General features: G+C 40.9%; 1 protein-coding gene across 2 annotated transcripts in view; it reads right to left on the bottom strand.

Annotated features, from left to right (window-relative positions):
- Positions 1-8,553: 8,553 nt before the first annotated feature.
- The window catches only part of gli2a (GLI family zinc finger 2a), an 87,302-nt gene continuing 78,231 nt past the window's right edge, over positions 8,554-17,624 (bottom strand). For both annotated transcript variants that reach the window (XM_040149377.1, XM_040149378.1), the window contains 5 exons: positions 17,221-17,370; positions 15,742-15,906; positions 14,538-14,819; positions 12,923-13,289; positions 8,554-12,708 (listed from right to left, as the gene is read on the bottom strand). In XM_040149377.1, coding sequence (XP_040005311.1) covers positions 10,433-12,708; positions 12,923-13,289; positions 14,538-14,819; positions 15,742-15,906; positions 17,221-17,370 — 3,240 coding nt within the window. In that variant the 3' untranslated portion in view covers positions 8,554-10,432. The remainder of the gene's footprint in view (positions 12,709-12,922; positions 13,290-14,537; positions 14,820-15,741; positions 15,907-17,220; positions 17,371-17,624) is intronic.

The following is a 17,624-nucleotide window of genomic DNA, read 5'->3' as shown; positions in this document are numbered from 1 at the left end:
ACTGGCCATTGGGTGTATGGGACAAATTCTGTTGGGCCATCACATTGGTGGGCGGTCCTCTCTGTCTCTTTACCGTCCCTTTCTGTGTGTTACTGTCTATTGGGATTGCACATCACAGTGTGCTGTGTGCGTGTTCTGGGACTTGGCTCACTGGCCAATTGCAACCTAGTTTCAACCGCCACCAACCCAACCCGAGCAAAAAGAAAAAGAGTGACTTATGTCTCTCAAGAGTTAGTGGAGACCATAAACAGCTAAAATGAGAGTAAATATTGGACTTAGATTCATTGGGTGGACAGAAACACAACTCCAAATGGATGATAATGTTGTTCTATAACTGCTGGATGTGTAAATAGGAAAGTATTTGCTAACATGTTGACCGTATCAACTTATTAGTTGATAATATTGTGTTTCAATGTTGTGGTTATACTGTGTTATACTGCCCCCAATTGGCCAAACAATTAATTACTGCAGGTTTAAAAACAGGTCACAAATATATACTTTTCAAAAAAGGGTCAGTCATTTCCTAAAAAGCTAGGCACTGCAGTTTTTAGTAAATGTTATTAAAACAGGAGTAAGTAATGCATTTGTTTGGGATACTTTCAGTCATGGATTAATACATATTCATTGTACTAGTATTTATGGTGACAGGACCATGTATGTGGCATTGACTAGTGCGTGTTTGTAGTGAAGAAACAATGTCACAAAGTTCAACAGTGTGGCTCGTTGATGTTTTTTTAAAATTTTTGGACAACAATGGAGCTCTATCGCAGAGATGGCCAAACCTTTGCAAACAACTGTATATCACCTGGGAAACTATAATGACTTAATTTTAAAACACCTGATCTGCTGAAGTGAGATGATGAGGGTTTTTTGGCAATTGTCGATCCTTTCATGTGTGAACATTTAATGTTTACCATCTATGAAAAATTAGATCAGCCTGAACCATCTATTAAGCAACACCAGAAGACCTTTGCGTAGACCGTGACAGGAAAATTTCATTTCATTTTTAGATGTAGTTTAACCAAATTACGGTCCTTTAAAATGACTCAAGAAGATGACAGAGAAAGAAAGAGGGAAGCAGTAGCTCCTCAAAATAGACAACATCCCACATGTTTGCATCATGTCCAGGATATATGCAACACTTCTTCCTTCCTCTGAAGAGTGCCACATTGGTTTACCATTCTACACAGACCTGCTGTGTGTGCTAAGAGGAACTTTATTTGGCCAGTCGGCCATTATGCATTGTATGGAAGGAAACAATCTGTGTTTTGTCTGGGCAGTTTTTTTTTTCCTTTTTTTGCTGCATCAGGCCCCCCTTTCCTGCCAGCCCGGGAGAGAAGAAGGGGTGAATATATGATACTTGTGAGATGGTCAGGCCTGATGTTAAACTCAAGTCACAAGCTGGGACTTAAAGGTAACTGATCCCAGAGCCTTATATACTGTGGTTGGTTTCTCTGACATGCCTTATGGCACCAACATCCTCTTTGTTCCATTGATTTATGATGGTATGAATATTATCTCAGTGTTAAGCCTTTTTGAAGGATTCCATACCTATGTGGTTAAGAAAAACAAACACGCTAAAATATCTGTTTGCAAGGTTGTGAGGGCAAATTTACATGTAAGGCTTTTTTTGAAGCCCACTCATTCCATTGCCTCTCAGCTGTGCCCAGCTATTCAAACTGTAGTTCTAGTAGGCATTTCCACTACATAATTACTAGTGTTGTGGATGTAAAAATACTAGTCCATCAACATCAGCTACAACTCAGTTCCCCCAACCACTACATGAGGTCAAGGGTTCAGGTTTTGGGTGGGAAAACTCCTGTGGCCTATTAGTATGTTCAGAAGAGGCAAAAATGCTACGACGAAAGGTTTTGTACATTGTTGGGAGGAGGTGGCGCTCCGGTAAATGTGGCCTGCAGAAAATGTGAGTGAGCCAAACAAAAGGAACATTAGTAAAAACTGAACTGCCCATACTCCCTGTGGTCTTTACCCAGTATGTTTTTCTTTTCCAAAATCACATTTCTATCCATAATTTTTTAATGCATGGAGGAATGTTAAAGATTTTTAAATGTCAGCAATGGTAGCAGACCAAACTGAATGCACAATTATGCTTTGATAATCAGAATGCCTTGTGAGTACTGACACACCATTCATTTCAAAGGGAAAATGCAGTGGGTGTACATTCTTTGAACCAGTTACAACAGGAAAGGGAAAAGTCTAAAAAGCATAAAAGAGAAGCTCAAAATGCTGATGACCAAAAGCTAAGACACGGTCATCCACTCCCTACACTCTCTGTCACTCACATGAGCTTTTAATCAGAAGATCCTCCGACTTCAATCAAATGATGGCATTCCTCAACGGCCTACTCATGACGAAGCTCTCAGAGCATCTGACCTCTAGACTGGCTGTCAATAGGGGATAACCTAGGAAAGGTCATGATCCCGGTTTGGGACTTACCCTGGACTCTTATACCCCAAGGAAGGCCACAATGCTGGCCTTCATAACAGACATCCCCTAGGCTCTGTGTGAGTTGATCATAATTCTTGCACTTCCAGAGTTTAGTGGGGCACATTCTGCCCTTGGGCCAGCAGCAGCAGGATGGGCCAAAGCTCTACTGGAGCAGTAGGTAACCTGACTCAGACACAGGTTATGTCCCTCTGATCTCAGTAGGCACGGATCTCAAAGCAGGAAGCCTTTGATGAAAACCTGAGCCGAGCCAGGGGAGAAAGGCACAACAGCCCCAGCCAGTGAATCGCTTTATTATGATGACCTGCCCTCAGAGGTCAAAGAGCAAATTGTGACGCACTGCAGTACTTCTTCAAATGCGTTCATTCAGTATACATTTCAAGTGGAATTTTGTCACATTCTATTACAGATTAACAACAACAATTTAGATTCACTCATGGCAGCATCATTAAGGAATAGTGAATGCAAATTGGTGGATACACAGTTATACAAAGTGTCTAGTTAGTGTTGATTAACCTATTATCACACTGGCACAGCTTTCCATCCTCTAAACTAGGTACACATTCAAAAAGATATTGAAGCTGGTAAACTTATAAATTTTTTTATATTTCTGCAAGTGTCTTTACCTGTTTGTCTAACCAAACAATGAAATACTGTTCATGGTTCAGTGGGAACCGGTGAACTGCTAAGTAACTAAATTCTCCCTCTAGTGGAAAAGAAGACTTACAGGAGGGGACATCATGGATCTGATTGAAAAAATAGATAAATGAGTGAAGATACATAAAGCAAAAGATTAACTTTCTCTATAAAGAACTATAAAATAAATGTAACTAAAGTAAATAGTTGCAGACAGCTGGATGAACTTAAATAGAAGTGTATCTGTTCTGTTAGATGCACATGACGGACAACTGAATAAAGTGACTGAAATGCCTGCTGTATAGTCAGCTTTGTGAAGCTGTGTTTAGGCACAGTGCTGCTTTGAGTTAAATGCTAATGTCAGCACGCTAACATGCTCACAGTAACAATGTTAAGGTGATGTATGGCAGGAAATGTCACTAGGTAGAGGTAGAGTTTTAACTTTGGTTCCAAGTTTAGATGAAACCAAAGTTCAAAGATGAAAACTCATGGGATCACAAAAATGATGACAACTTGTCCTTTTGAGAACAGCAACAGCAATCCATGCAACAGTTTTGGAGAAATTGCACTCTGAACTAAAAGTGCGAAACCCACTGGTGGTGCTATAGAAAAAGTAAGGGCATCACAAAAGTCATTAATATTCATCATTTCTGAAAACTGAATGTTTACAGAATTATGTGCCCATCCATCCAGTAGATGTCAAAATAATTCACTGGATAAGTGACTTTGACTTAATGATGCTGCTACTTAAAAAACTAAGGGGATAACTAAAGCTATAAGGAGTCATACTGTAGGAACCTTATCAAATTTCATGGCAATTAAAGTGTCAGCTTCATGGTAGTGCTTTAAGAAAAGTCAGTAAATAAGCAAAGGTCAGTAGGATCCAACCAACATTACAATCCCTTGAGCCATGCAACTTAGCATGGCTAAATAGAGCGATGCAAGATAATTAAAGCAGCGATCTGTCACAAATATGTGAAATAATGAGGGGGTGATAGTGTTCATGAGACTGTAATACTACTGCTTTTTCATGAACTTTCTTGAAGGACTTTAAAAAAAAGCTAGAAATTTCAGCGAAGTAATGCTGTGTCATTCTTCTGCATGACTAACTTTTTCAGAGTAGTGTAGATTGTCTTGTGCTGTGGGCCCATGAAAATCCTACTTGCACTTTAAAGCTACAGCATGAGCCCTTTACTGTAGGAGAAGCTATTTCCAAGCTTTCCAGATTGCATTTGTTCCATGTGGATCAGCTGAGGATCTTTCATCCACTTGACCCTCTGCCCCTCTGCACCTCTGATGAGTATTGTTTTGTCTGGTAGCAGCCATGGTGCAGGGTGCGAAAGTCACCAGCCAACAGCTGACTTCCTCTGAATGCCTTCTACTTAATAGGCATCAGCACTTCAGAGCCCTATAGTGAGATACTGGCCCACCTAGGGACGGCTGAACTGAGAGGAAGGGGATGCCACTGATAGAGATAGGATGCTTCCCTTTCCCCTCTTCTCCACATCTTTGACATCTTGGATAACAATGAGACCTCCATGATCGTGCTGCTTTAAATAGGAAGTGCATTCAGAGGGACACTTGCAATTTACAACACAATTGTAATCTAAGATGACACTGATAAGGGATAGGACTTACAACAACAGAGCTCGTGTCGCAATAAATACATTCTGTTATTTAGGACTACAATTGTCATTCTGTCCTCCATGAGGATATCTATGATATGTTGTAGCTCTAAGGTCGGTAAAGCAGAGACCTTGTCATCACAGAGACTGATAAAAAAAAAAAAACAAATTCGATGGACTTTTCCAACTTGGACAGATGTGCTATATAAACGGAAAAACATGTTTTTAATTTAAAAAAAAAATCCGTAGTAGACTTGATGAGGCCAGTTTATGGAAACTAATTGTTAAAGATCAGACAGGGTGATTTAAGTTTTTGCTCCTGATATTCTCTGTTCAGTGTAAAATCTTTGCATAATCTTTGAGTATAGCTGGATCAGATAGCTGAATATTTCTGTAAAGCTAAAATAATCAATATTGTTATTTGACCAACTGGTCAAATAATTATTTGTCAAATGAAAGATGTCACTCATAATGACAAACCCACAAAGGATTATCACCCAACTCTGCAGCTTCCCTTTTTAGTCTCTTTTAGGTCACTGTTTTGGTTTTACAGCCCGCAACTTTTGATTTGGTTCAGTCTCACCGCTCTCTTAACCAGGCAGCATTTTTAGCGAAAAAGCTCTGCACTGTATATTATCTGCCTTGCAACAAATGGTAGAAAAAGTAAGCAACTAGCAAGTAAACATAGTAGAGCATTTAGCAGCTTAAGGTACAGACATCTATCTTTGAAGTTGGTGGCGACCATAACAGAGCTAAAATGAGAGTGAATACTGGACTGACATTGATCACGTTACCAGAAAAACAATTCTAAATGACTGTTGCTCTGCCTCTGCTAGCTGCATAAACAGGCGATTGTTTGCTAACATGTAAGCCATACCAAAATCAAAAGGCCATATAATGACAAATGTGTGATTTTTAGTTTGAGCTAAAGCTAAAAAAAATGCAGGTTTAAGAGTGGGTGTCTCAACCTGTTAAAATTTCACTCAGTCTTTATTTTAATGCGTACATTTTGTGTTAAGTATTGTCAAGGAAAGAGGTCCATCCCTTCACTTTTCACATTTGGATGCACGGTACTGAATGTCTGTGCCCTTTTACAGCATGAAGTTGTACACCATTTCTCCTCATTTGTGTGCTTTGTCTTACCATCCATTTCTGCCTCACTAACCTCTTGTTCTCTCTGGTGAGACTCCTTACCCTGAGGCTGTTTTTCTCCCATCCTCTCTCCAAGAGAATAAGAGATTCCAGTGGCAAAAGCAATCAGTGGGCCTCACTTTTAACCAGTCCCCAGCTGAATTTGCTGTCAAATTAAAGGTGATTTGTTCTCTTTCTTTTAGAATTCTGCATATTTTATTATTATTTTTTTTTAATTTTATTATTATATTTACTTATACCCCCTTCCCATTACCTTATATCCAGTATCTCTCCTGCTTCCCACCTCTTAAAAGCTGTCTTCCTCTCTACACTAGCTCTCTCTTTCTCTCCTGATTTTTCTTTCCTCGTTCTTGCACCATTTTTTCTCTTTGGTCATCTTTCCTGTTTTATATTGCTGCATTGACGTATTTCTTTGGGGCCAGCCTGCCACTGTGAATTTTGGACAACATGCCATCTAGCTGTAGAAACTGCTTTGTATGTGTTTTGTGTGCGTGGTGTAGCCTTTTTTTACCTGGGTTTTCAGACTGAAGGTTTTCTTTTTTCTTGATCTACTCTTACATGTGGTGTGAAAAATCATGGATAAAAAGCACATCTACTGAGAGTTATACATTGCCTATTATTTAGCGGAGGATCAAAAAAGATACACTGAGGTATTCAGAGGAAAGATGGAGCTTCAAATCAAAACAAATGTTGCTCCTGCATTATTAATGCATATAAACTGCAGTTATCATACAGAGTAGCAATCTAAAGAGACATGACCCTAAGACAACAGAAACGAGTGTGCAAAAATTAACAGTTATTTACAACAACCAGTTTGAGGAATTGTTTTTAATTTTTGCTTTCATTTATCCTCCAGTAACTTGATTTGGATAAATGGGGTTAAAAGATGGGTTTTTTTGCAACCTGTCTAATTTTCTCACTTCTCATGATGCTGACTCAGTTGAGGATGCAAATTTATTGTAAAACTTTTATTTTAGTTTTTTTAAAATTGTTTCCATATTCAGACAATGATTAAAAACTGAAAGCACTGAAAAACAGTCACATACAGAACTCCAAAAGGATTAGTCCTAGATCCTTATCATAATGTAAATCATGAATTTATAAATGACAATAGATTGTAAGGCTTAATTTCCATTTTTTAAAAATTCAACATTTCATCAACAGTGGGTTTCTTATGACTGTTCCACATGGTTTGGCATTGTCATTAAACGTCTTTAAAGGAACAGTCTATAGACATTTTGAAAAATGCGCTTGGTCGCATTCCTGCCGATAGCAAGATGATGAGATCAATACCACTCTCAGACCTTTAAATATGAAGGTAAAACTGAAGTGTAAAAATGACAAGTTGTGGTTTTACTGGGGGATATGTGAGACTCCACAATTTGACTGTCCCTAGCCAAATAATCCAGCATTTGATCCAACATAAAACCACAACTTGTTTTTACACTTCTGTTTTTGTACAAATTAACCAAATGACACATTACACGTTTATTAGTGCTGGTGAGCATTTTTTTTTTTTTAAACAGAGTTAGGCTAGCTGTTTCCCCGTTTCCAGTCTTTATGCTAAGTCAAGATAACTGTCTCCAGGATTAACTTCACATTTTTTCTACTGATATGGGAATGGTATCGATCTTCTAATCTAACTCTGCCACAAAGCTAATAATGTAAGGGAAGAACGTATTTCCAAAAATCCCTCAGTTTTTCTTCAAAGTGGCTATAATCAATATTTTTATAATAACAACATATCAAATAACTATGCGAACAGAATGTCACCGGGTGAAAGTGGTCACTCATACTGATGAACCTGCTGTGGATTATCACCTGAATCTGCAGCTTTATAGTGAGATTCAGCTCATTGTTAAGTGGTCCACAACTTGACTATCAGTCTCGCTGCTCTTGTAGTGTCACTTTTGGCCACAGCAAGCAGCTGTTTTCGGTGAAAAAAAACTCACTATACACTGCCTGCTCAGCATCAAACAGCAGCACAGTTAGCGACTAGCTGGTGAGCATAGTGGAGCATTTAGCAGCTCAAGAGCCAAATATTTCCCTCAGGAGTTGGTTGAGACCAAAAATGGAGCTAAGAATTTGACTATTGAAGTGACATTCATCAGGTGGCCAGAAACAAGGCTCCAAATGAATGATAATGTTGCTCCGTAACTGCTGGATGTGTAAATAAACAACTGTTTGCTAACAAGTTTACCATATCAATTTAAAAGGTAATGATATGTTAACGTTGTTGTCACAACTTGTTTCTGCTGCCCCCAAATGGCAACAAAAAAAAAAGCAGTAAAGCGGTTACCTGCAATTATTTGACATCGTCATTGGTAGTCTTTTTTAACAGGTTATTTTTGCCTATATAGGCACTGCATTTTTGCAGTACAAAGAACCTATTTTTCATATCACATCATACTGTATGTGTATGCCCTATTTGTGCATACGGCCACTGGAGTTACAGTAATTATACTGGTGCTTGCCCTTAGTACTGTATTCAACAGCAGTCTGAGCACATGCCAAGCATGATTTCACTTGTAGCATACTAGTCTTACTTTCATGTGGCCTCCGGGGACCACAGACCATGTGATTTCAAAGAAGACACAACGAATAGATTTAAACAGAAAAAAGGAGATAGTTTATTTGAAATGTACAAAAGCTATATACACACTCATACAAACCCACACACACTGAGCATAGTAAAGTGAATGATAGCATACACACAAACATTTGAAGGGCTACTTAGAAATTCAACAAACATAATAAAACTGAGGAATTTGGAGGGCTAGTTCACCAGTCCTGTCAGAAGCAGGATTTCATTATCAAAGTCGGAGTCCCTTCCTTGACTCTTTGCAGTTCATCCAGAACCCAGGGGAGATATGGGGTAGAGTGAAGGGAGGGTGCATGAATGTGTTAATTAGGGTTGGATCTCTACTGAGAACACACAGAGGTACTTGTATATTCTTTTAGAGAATGCTGTTCATCAGACACAGGGATTCATGCGCCCTGATCGACTGACACAGAGGCACATCCTTGTCCTTCCCAATTATTTACCCTTATGAGATGGGACCATGGGGAGTTAATGCCTCTGATCCAGAGGGCAAAGAAGGAAATGCGTTCAGTGTTCATCAGTGCCATCCCCAAGAGTTCGGAACATGATCAAAAAGCACTTAATATCTGTTGACTACAGTATAATTTTGCACTACCACGAGTTTGAACTAGGGCTGTCAAATGCTCCATTTTGTAAAAAGCAATTAGTTACAAATTTATGTTTGAATGGTATTGCTGCACATTGACTTTCATCAAATTTAAAAAAAACACTTATACTTTCAATATGTCTAATGTAGGCAAAATGTGTTCAGAATCACAAATAAAACTTTATTCCAAAATCTAGATGTAATTGAAACTCAGCAATACAAAAAAAGTTGTGCACAAGAGATGTTGCTAAGGTAATACTTCATTGCAAGATACTTGTATTAAGTGCATATATAAACTGTAAAAGCAGTTAATGTTTTCAGTTTTTTTTTCATAATAAGTATGTATCAATTTCTACATGCATGATTTGCTGTTGGGCTCTGACTATGTTTCTTCAGTGCTTTCAGTACCAGCATGCTTGCCAGGGAAGTGAAAAGATAAGACACTCTAGTTCTGTGATATTTGCCTGCAAAAGATTACATACATTACTATAGATGTCCTTCTGAATCATGTGATTTAAATCTGACCAAAAATAAAAAGTTCATCTTTCTTATTCATTTCCATTTTCATTTCAACTTTTTCATTTTCAATTCAACTTTTTTTATAGTGTGTGTTCCAGGTTAGCACTGCAAGTCTCTTCACATATCTCACATATTGAATTGTGCATATAGAAGGTACAGCAAACTGTAGCTTAGCCTTGTGAAGATGTGTTTTGCAATCCTGAAAAACAAACATACATAAATGCTGGTGTCATTTAAAAAAAAAAATCCTTTCTGAATTAATAGTAGTTGTTCATTATACTGTACCTTTGACAGCCCTAGTTCAAACATCAAAAGTCTATAGCATAATTTAAAGCAAGTACCATACAGTATAATCTATGCACATAAAGGTCTTCATGAGAAAATATTATCTGATATCTACATATCAGAACCATTTCCTGGTAACTTTGTTTTCATGTCATACTCAAACACTCAGCCTTGATGTCCTCAGCAAGGCACTATGTGAACTGCTTTCAGTGCACCACTTTCTAAAGGGCTTTAACACCAGCAAATACTGAATGGCAGTTGTTTGTAGATGCATTTATATACCCTGCGCTATCATATATTTGTAGCAAAAAGTATGGCTTTTTAACAAATGATGATAGAAAATGGTCCTTAACCCTAACTATACTTACTATTCAATTTTAATGTAACATATTATAATCTGAAGCGAATATTACAAGATAAGCATATTACTATGAACAGTGAAGTAAAAAATGCATGAAATAACCAGTTTTGCATTGTTCAATCAGTGCTTTCTGTTGTAGTCCATATATTCCTGATGTAGAAATGGTAAGAATGGGTCGATAATGAGGTGTTTGATTGCTCTCAGCTTATCATGTTGAGGAACTTGCTTTCTTCAGCCAAAGCTGTGAGCATGGAGTTCATGTCACCGATGGCCATGTTGCCAATCCCTGCTGGTACAGATGCGAGGGTGACAGAGTTGCGAGGGGTTGTCAGACGTGAGGAGCTCTGGGAGAGGCTCTGCAGAAGGCCAGGACTCAGGGTGCCCGACATTAGGCTGGAGTGGTCTCCATCATCTAGCATGGTGTCAAAGTCAATCTGGGCATGCTCCGTGCCACCAGATCCACCAGTAGAAGAATCCACTGTACTGCTGGAGACCTGGTTGACTCCTGGTGAAGCCATATTGGCTGCTGCAGTGTTGTTGCTGGCAGGAACCTGGCTGACACAGGGGGACATGGGGGTATCAAAGCTGACAGAAGTTGGCTCAAACATATGAATCTGACCTGTGTAGAACACAGCAGAGTGTGGATTTTCAGAGTTGCTGTTGTGGGCCACTGACCCACTGGGCCTCTTTGGGCTTGCTTCTGAGGTGTCATTACCATTGCTCAAATCAGTTGACTTGGGTATTCGGCTTGGTTGCATCATACTAGACCCTGTGTAATGCCTGGCATTAGACTTGGGCTCTGTGGGAGGCCGGGGTTGTAACATTCCTCTGCCTCCATTGTGTATATTGTGCTGCTGCTGGGAGAGAACATTGTAATTTTGCTGCTGATCCACTTGGTTCATATGAGAATACCCATCAGCCTGTGTCCTTGCTCTGTAACTTTGCAGTTCTGGATCTGCCATACTGTTGCAGGTAGTTCTCACGCTAGTGCTCCCAGCTATAGAATTTGGGATTGCCTCTTGGCCATACCCTTGCTGAGGACTCATTTGCTCACTAAAGTTTACATTATTGCATTGTCTCTGTTGCTGAATCTGCTGGTGGGTAATGTTCATAAGCCTCTGGCTGTTGTGGTTCGCATAGCCCTGCATAGATATATTCTGACTTGTAGGCACTACCTGCTGGTTGCTGCCCGGGCCCTGACCTTGTGCCTTGAAGGATCCAAAACTGTGCCTCTGCTGAACAACAGCTAGGTTCCCCCTGAGAGGATGCTGCTGTCTGGAGAGCTTGGTCGTGGTGTCCACAGTCCCTGAGCTCACCTCATTCCACTGCACGGGCATGTTATTCTTGTTCATGTTGTCTGATGGTGCTGAGAAGGGTAGATCCTGATTAGACTGAGTCATGGTGGCATCCACCATGGCCATCCTCCTCTGCGCATAAAATGATGCTGGTGGGGGCATGCCTGTCTGGTAGCCCTGAGTCTGATTGTTGGAATGATAGTCCACTTGCCCCGAGTTGTGACCTGAGAGGCCAGAATTCTGGGATCTGAGATACTGCACCACATCATCTGGGAGCACCATATCATCCTCCCCACTCTGCTCTCCCCCATACATTATCCCATCTACTGACATGTTCTCCATGGCTACATTCTCAGAAATGCTAGGTGGTCTGGGGGTAAATGGGTAGCGTTGAAGGCTACCATCAGAGCGAGTGTAGCCCTGCATAGCCAGTGCCTGGTGGCGTTCTGCAGCAGATGGACCATTCATGGGGCTCATGCTATTCATGCTGTTATAGCGCTGGACCCTTGGAAAGGAGAGATGGTCGAGTGTGGGACGACGCACTGGGTCACTAGCACGGCGTGGAAGGTTGGTGGGTACCTCATGGGGCATCATGCTCTGGGTGCCATATCCAATGTCACTGCAGCGCCGGGGCGCAGTTCCAGAGGGTAGCTGATGGAATGGATGAGATGAGCCGTCATGAGACTCACTGTACAATGCCATGCGGGTCCTCAGGCTCATTCGATCCATATTAGGGAGAGGAGTAGGTGGAGCTCCACCAATGGCAGCAGCGTACTTTGCCTTTAGCCGATAATGCTGAGCAGGTGTCAGACTAAGGAGGCTTGGGAGACCTCCTCCACCTCCTCCACTGACACCACCACCTCCACACTGGCTGGCCTCACTGGAGCGGCGAGACAGATCAGTGGAGATTGGGTCATAGGAGTCAGCCGAACTGATATTGTTATGGCGATTAGCACCAAACTGGGATGCCTCACTGGAGCGACGACTGGAATAGCAGGGTGAAATACCAGAGGAGCGCCGACTCAAGGTGTAAGCTGAACTGGTGGTGCTGGTGGTACTGTCACGCCGCTCATTCAACTGGTTCAAAAGTGTTATTTCACATGAAGACAGGTCACCCATGCGTTGGCTGGGGTGCAGACCACTTAAGTTACTCATCACATTGGAGTTCTCCAGCAGGGACCCTGGCAGATACAGGAAGTATTATTACATAATGACACCAACTAATGACATATTTACAATTATTTACTATTATAGGCTGAACATTATTGTGTATGGCTGTTTGAGTATATTGGACTCACGCTACTAAAAAATAATGCCCTCTTGCACCTTCACTTCACAGTTAAGCATTTTGCCTTAAAAATGGCAACACACATTTCCTCAACCTTCCACACTTACCGACTGCAGGTATGGGAGGCAGCTTCATGCTGTTGCGTTGGCCCTGTGGTGGCTGTGGTGCAGAGTTGACCCAGGGGCAGGAGTCTCTCACTGTCTTCAGCCTTTCCTTCTTGATGTTTTCCAGCTTGATGGTGACCCTGCCACCATGACCTGCGGTTTTCCTTAACTGAAGGCCCACCCCACCCTGCTGTCCCCCAGCGGGAACAGTGGAGTCAACCATCGGGCACTCATCCTGTGCACTAAGGTCCCCGAAGCTGCCCCCGCTGTGCATTGCCATCTCTACCCCACTGTCGTTGTTGTTGGCGCTGCTGAGAGGCGATGGCTCACTGCTACATGACGAGTGGCCGCCAGGACTGGACTGATATGTCTAGAGGAGGACAGCAGGGAGGAATTTGATATAGGTCTAATGAATCAAACAATAGAAGTGGTAGTGGTAATGGTATTGGTTCGTCGTTTAATTTTCCCATAGTAAATAAATATTCTGCCAAACCTTGATAACGCTGATAAGAATTTGCTATCTGCATATATGATGTGAACGAACACAAAAAATAGTGAAATAAAGTGAAATTTAAAAATATAAATGAATAAAATAAATAAATAAAACCTACAGTCTCATGCCAAGTTCAGAGAAGTCCATTATGTATTCTTCAATATTAAATAATTACCACAGTTAAAAATTCTGATTGTAATGGTGTTTTGTAATAACTAATGTAGGACTATAGTTCCAGAATCTAATCAATTATAGATGGCTTTGATTTATTTACAACAAGAAAACAAGTGGATAATAGATGAGTTCTGTGAGCAACAATCCAGCAGCAACAGTAATTCAAACTGGCCCAAAATGAACTAAATTCTTGATCACAGCTTGATGCTGGCACTATTTGTTCAGCACACATACTAAAACAGTCCCCGCCTTTGCATATTAATGTGACAATGACTTTTATCATTGGCCGACAACAGAGGCTACTGCCATTGATTTTGTGTATAGGAAAATCCAGTTTAATGGCAGTGTGTGGGAACGTGTGTCCCTGCACATGAATATATGTGTGTCCTATATAGAAAGGAACTCTTATAAATGCGTGAAAATGGATTATCATGCAAATAGCCATTTTACATCAAACAAGAATCCAACTTGTGGCATGAAACATGAGAAAACATTTGCTTATCTCCCATGCTGAGTTGAAAGAAGACAGAGAGACAGTTTGAATGCTCACCTCAGGGAAGACTGTCCATTAGGAAGGTTATAAGGGAGAGAGAGAAGCAAGTTCAAGCAACAACCAGAGGGGTGAGTTAAGAAGAATGCAGGCAGTGCTGGCAGTAGACATTTAACTTCAGGGCATTGTTAGTAAAATGGAAAACAGTGAGGAAAATAAGTCTGTGTCTCTCTTTGTTGGTTCTTAAACAGAGAAAGACATACGATTATAAGATCATATTTTAACAGGTGACACTGACAATTAGATGATTAGTGCTGCAAGTGGTAGAATTCCTTCAAGGTGCAGTCATTGTAATCACAAAGACTAATTCAGTAACAGTGATTTTCCTGCACACAAAATTTTCATGAGCTATAAAAGAAATGTGTGGGGTGACGTTTTTGATTGATGTGATCAGAACAAACCATAGCGGTCTCTGTCTTGATAGATTTGATTTGTAGGCAGTCTTCCACTCCTCTAGAGGTGCTGTTGGCCTCAATCTTGCCGTCCACGCCTCTTGCACCGTGCCTGGAATTTGCGTCATTCTCCCCGTTGCCTTTGGGTGGCTGCTGTCTTGGAGGAGCATCGCTACGTTGTTTCTTGGTGACGTGGGCTTCTGGTCCGTGTACTGTCTTAACATGCTTCCTGAGAGAGCTAGGGTCCGTGTAGCGCTTGGTACAACCTGGGATCTTACACACATATGGTTTCTGCCAAGAGGGATTTAAGACAATTCTTATTGTAGGAAGGAATTGTGACTCACTCAGATGTGGATGGAAAACAGTATACAATAGAAAAGCTCATCACAGAAAAGCAACAACATATGAAGATTTGATTTTTCAAATGCATCTTGTCCTATATTAGGCATACATAAATTGAAATTTGGATATATAAATGATAGGTTTTTGTGGTGGCATTATGCAACATCTAAAACTTTCATACAACAAAAAGAACAATTATAATGCCATATATAAAAAAAACATATAGAAATGATAGCAAGGGGATTGGAGGCATGGCCCTTCTCACTTTTCAGAAGCCTAACTTTGCCCCCCTCACTTTTCACGTTTCATGTTGATTTTCTTAGTATCTAATGTCTCTGTACATTGTCCTCTTACTGTCCTGCCACCATAGTGCAGGTGAGAGAAGATCTGTGTGGATACAGATATCGAGCAGTAAGCTTTAGGAGCAAAAGCCAGCTTTGTGCCCTGGTTTTTGCCGCTCAGGTGACATACAGACTGCCCTGCCTTACTGGAAAAGGTTGTTGGCGCTGGATGGAGCCTGAGTGGTATACCTGTGGGGACTCCTCAGGGTGGAATAAAAGTATGGTACTGACAACTATGTTTTTAGGTTAATATTTTATTTCAATATTGTCTTGAAAAGACACTAGAATTAAATATCACTCAAAGATTTGACAGTAGAACACAATGGTCTTTGTAGTAAAGAAGTAAATATAACATTATATTACAAAGTGTCAGATGTACAGTATGTATAATATGAAAAAACAATGAGTAAAAACAATGAGTAAAAACAATGAGCAATGTTCATTGTGTGTGTGTGTGTGTGTGTGTGTGTGTGTGTGTGTGTGTGTGTGTGTGTGTGTGTGTGTGTGTGTGTGTGTGTGTGAGAACATACCTCGTTTGAGTGTGTGCGGTTCTGGTGCTTGGCCCGGTCTGAGGCATTGGAGAAGGCCTTGTTGCAGCCCTCATGCTCACACACATACGGCTTCTCTCCGGTGTGGGACCTGAGGTGGGTCTTGAGGTTCTCCAGGCGAGAGTAAGCTTTGGAGCAGCCCTCAAACTGCCGACAGAAAGACAGACAGCCGGACAGATAGACAGTGAGTCTGACTGCCTGAGTGCTGTAATTTTGTCTGCAGCTGGTTAGAGAAAAGAGCTGGGCAACAAAAAAAAAAAAAAAAGCTCTGTGTGTTTCAGTTTTCAAATGTAATCTGCTCTTGGACTCTTGCCCACCTACTGTGGTTTGCCACACAAAAGCAAAGCCCTGCTACACTTTGGTAAAAAGGGCTATTATGTTAAATATCTAAACTAAGTGTGAGGTGTGGTAGAGTGCTTTGTCTGGTGTGCTTTGCTGAGACAAAGAAAAGTCTGTGTTTTGCCTTTGTATTCACTTGTACTATACAAGCTATAATTTGGTATTCCTTCTGAGCAGTTATTGTGAATGTAATTGGCTGTAAAATTAAAAGAGAATCAAATTAAACTAGTTCAGAAATGGGATACAAAAGTCAGAAGATTCCTGCTTAAAAGATGAAACTAATGGGGAGTTAGAGTGTTATGAGAAGATGCATGTGGGATTTGTACAGAGAATATACAGCGTGGTCTTAATAAGGACCCTTGGCCCCCTGCTTGTCTGCAGATTTTAATTACATGCCCACGCTGTCAATCAGCTTTCTTAACTCGCTCCTTTACAAGTCATCTGTTTTAATGCATTCACAAGAGTCTTTGAGCGAGCTTTGAAGCCAAGAAAATAGGCCCTTAATTTGATCCTCACATAGCAAACGACGGCTTCAGAAAACACCCATTATTTATTGACAATGAAATATCACTGGCTCTAAACACAAAGACAATCACACAAACTTTTTTTCTCAGGCAAAGGGAAGGGCTGCAGGACAGAGTCTGTATGTCTGCTAATGTGGCTGAATAACATCCAAGTGCCATTTCTAGTTAACCAGTGAACTAGTCAGATAAAGGGACAGTAACCTAAATGATGTAACGGTGACATAACTGCTAGGGCTCCGAGACTTTAAATTTAGAACAAAAATCCTGTATTACAAACTGGAGGCGTGGAGAAAAATATGGGCATTCAGGTAGGGAGGGTAAAACAAAGTCACTGCTGGTTGCATCATGATAAATGTAGGATCCATTGTTTTTGACTAAGGGTCAGGACTCGGCCTCTGTTGCTTCGATTTTGACTATTCTTTTTTAATCTGTCTTTTGCACGTCCCCAACCTTTAAGAAAGTGTGATAGTAAATTGGTGGAGTTCCACTTACACAGCAGTCAGTCACACATTGGGTCAGGTGATCCTGTGCTCAGTTAGTTAACCAGCTAGTCACAAACAGTTTATTACAGTGTTTCATTGTGATGGGAGGTTCTCACTGTGCATTTATGCGGCTTCTCCCCTGTGTGTCGCCTCATGTGGACCACCAACATATACTGAGCCTTGAAGGGCTTCTGCTCCCGTGAACACTCCTCCCAGCGACACACAAACTCCTTCTTCTCACCATGGATGTGGTCATTGTTGATGTGCTGAGGAGACAGCATGTCGAATTCAATTCAAGTCATTATCACAATGTATCATAACATGTGCCTGTGATACAGGGATATAAATGTGACTAGACACCAAGTGTGTGTGTGAGACATCAAATTCTTTTTCCCACCAGAAGATTCTCCCTGTGTATCTTCTGGTGCATACATGCACACACACACACACACACACACACACACACACACACACACACACACACACACACACACACACACACACACACACACACACACAC

Source organism: Xiphias gladius, chromosome 16, assembly GCF_016859285.1.
Source record: "Xiphias gladius isolate SHS-SW01 ecotype Sanya breed wild chromosome 16, ASM1685928v1, whole genome shotgun sequence".
Classification (NCBI taxonomy): domain Eukaryota; kingdom Metazoa; phylum Chordata; class Actinopteri; order Istiophoriformes; family Xiphiidae; genus Xiphias; species Xiphias gladius.
This window is presented reverse-complemented; position numbering and strand designations above follow the sequence as displayed.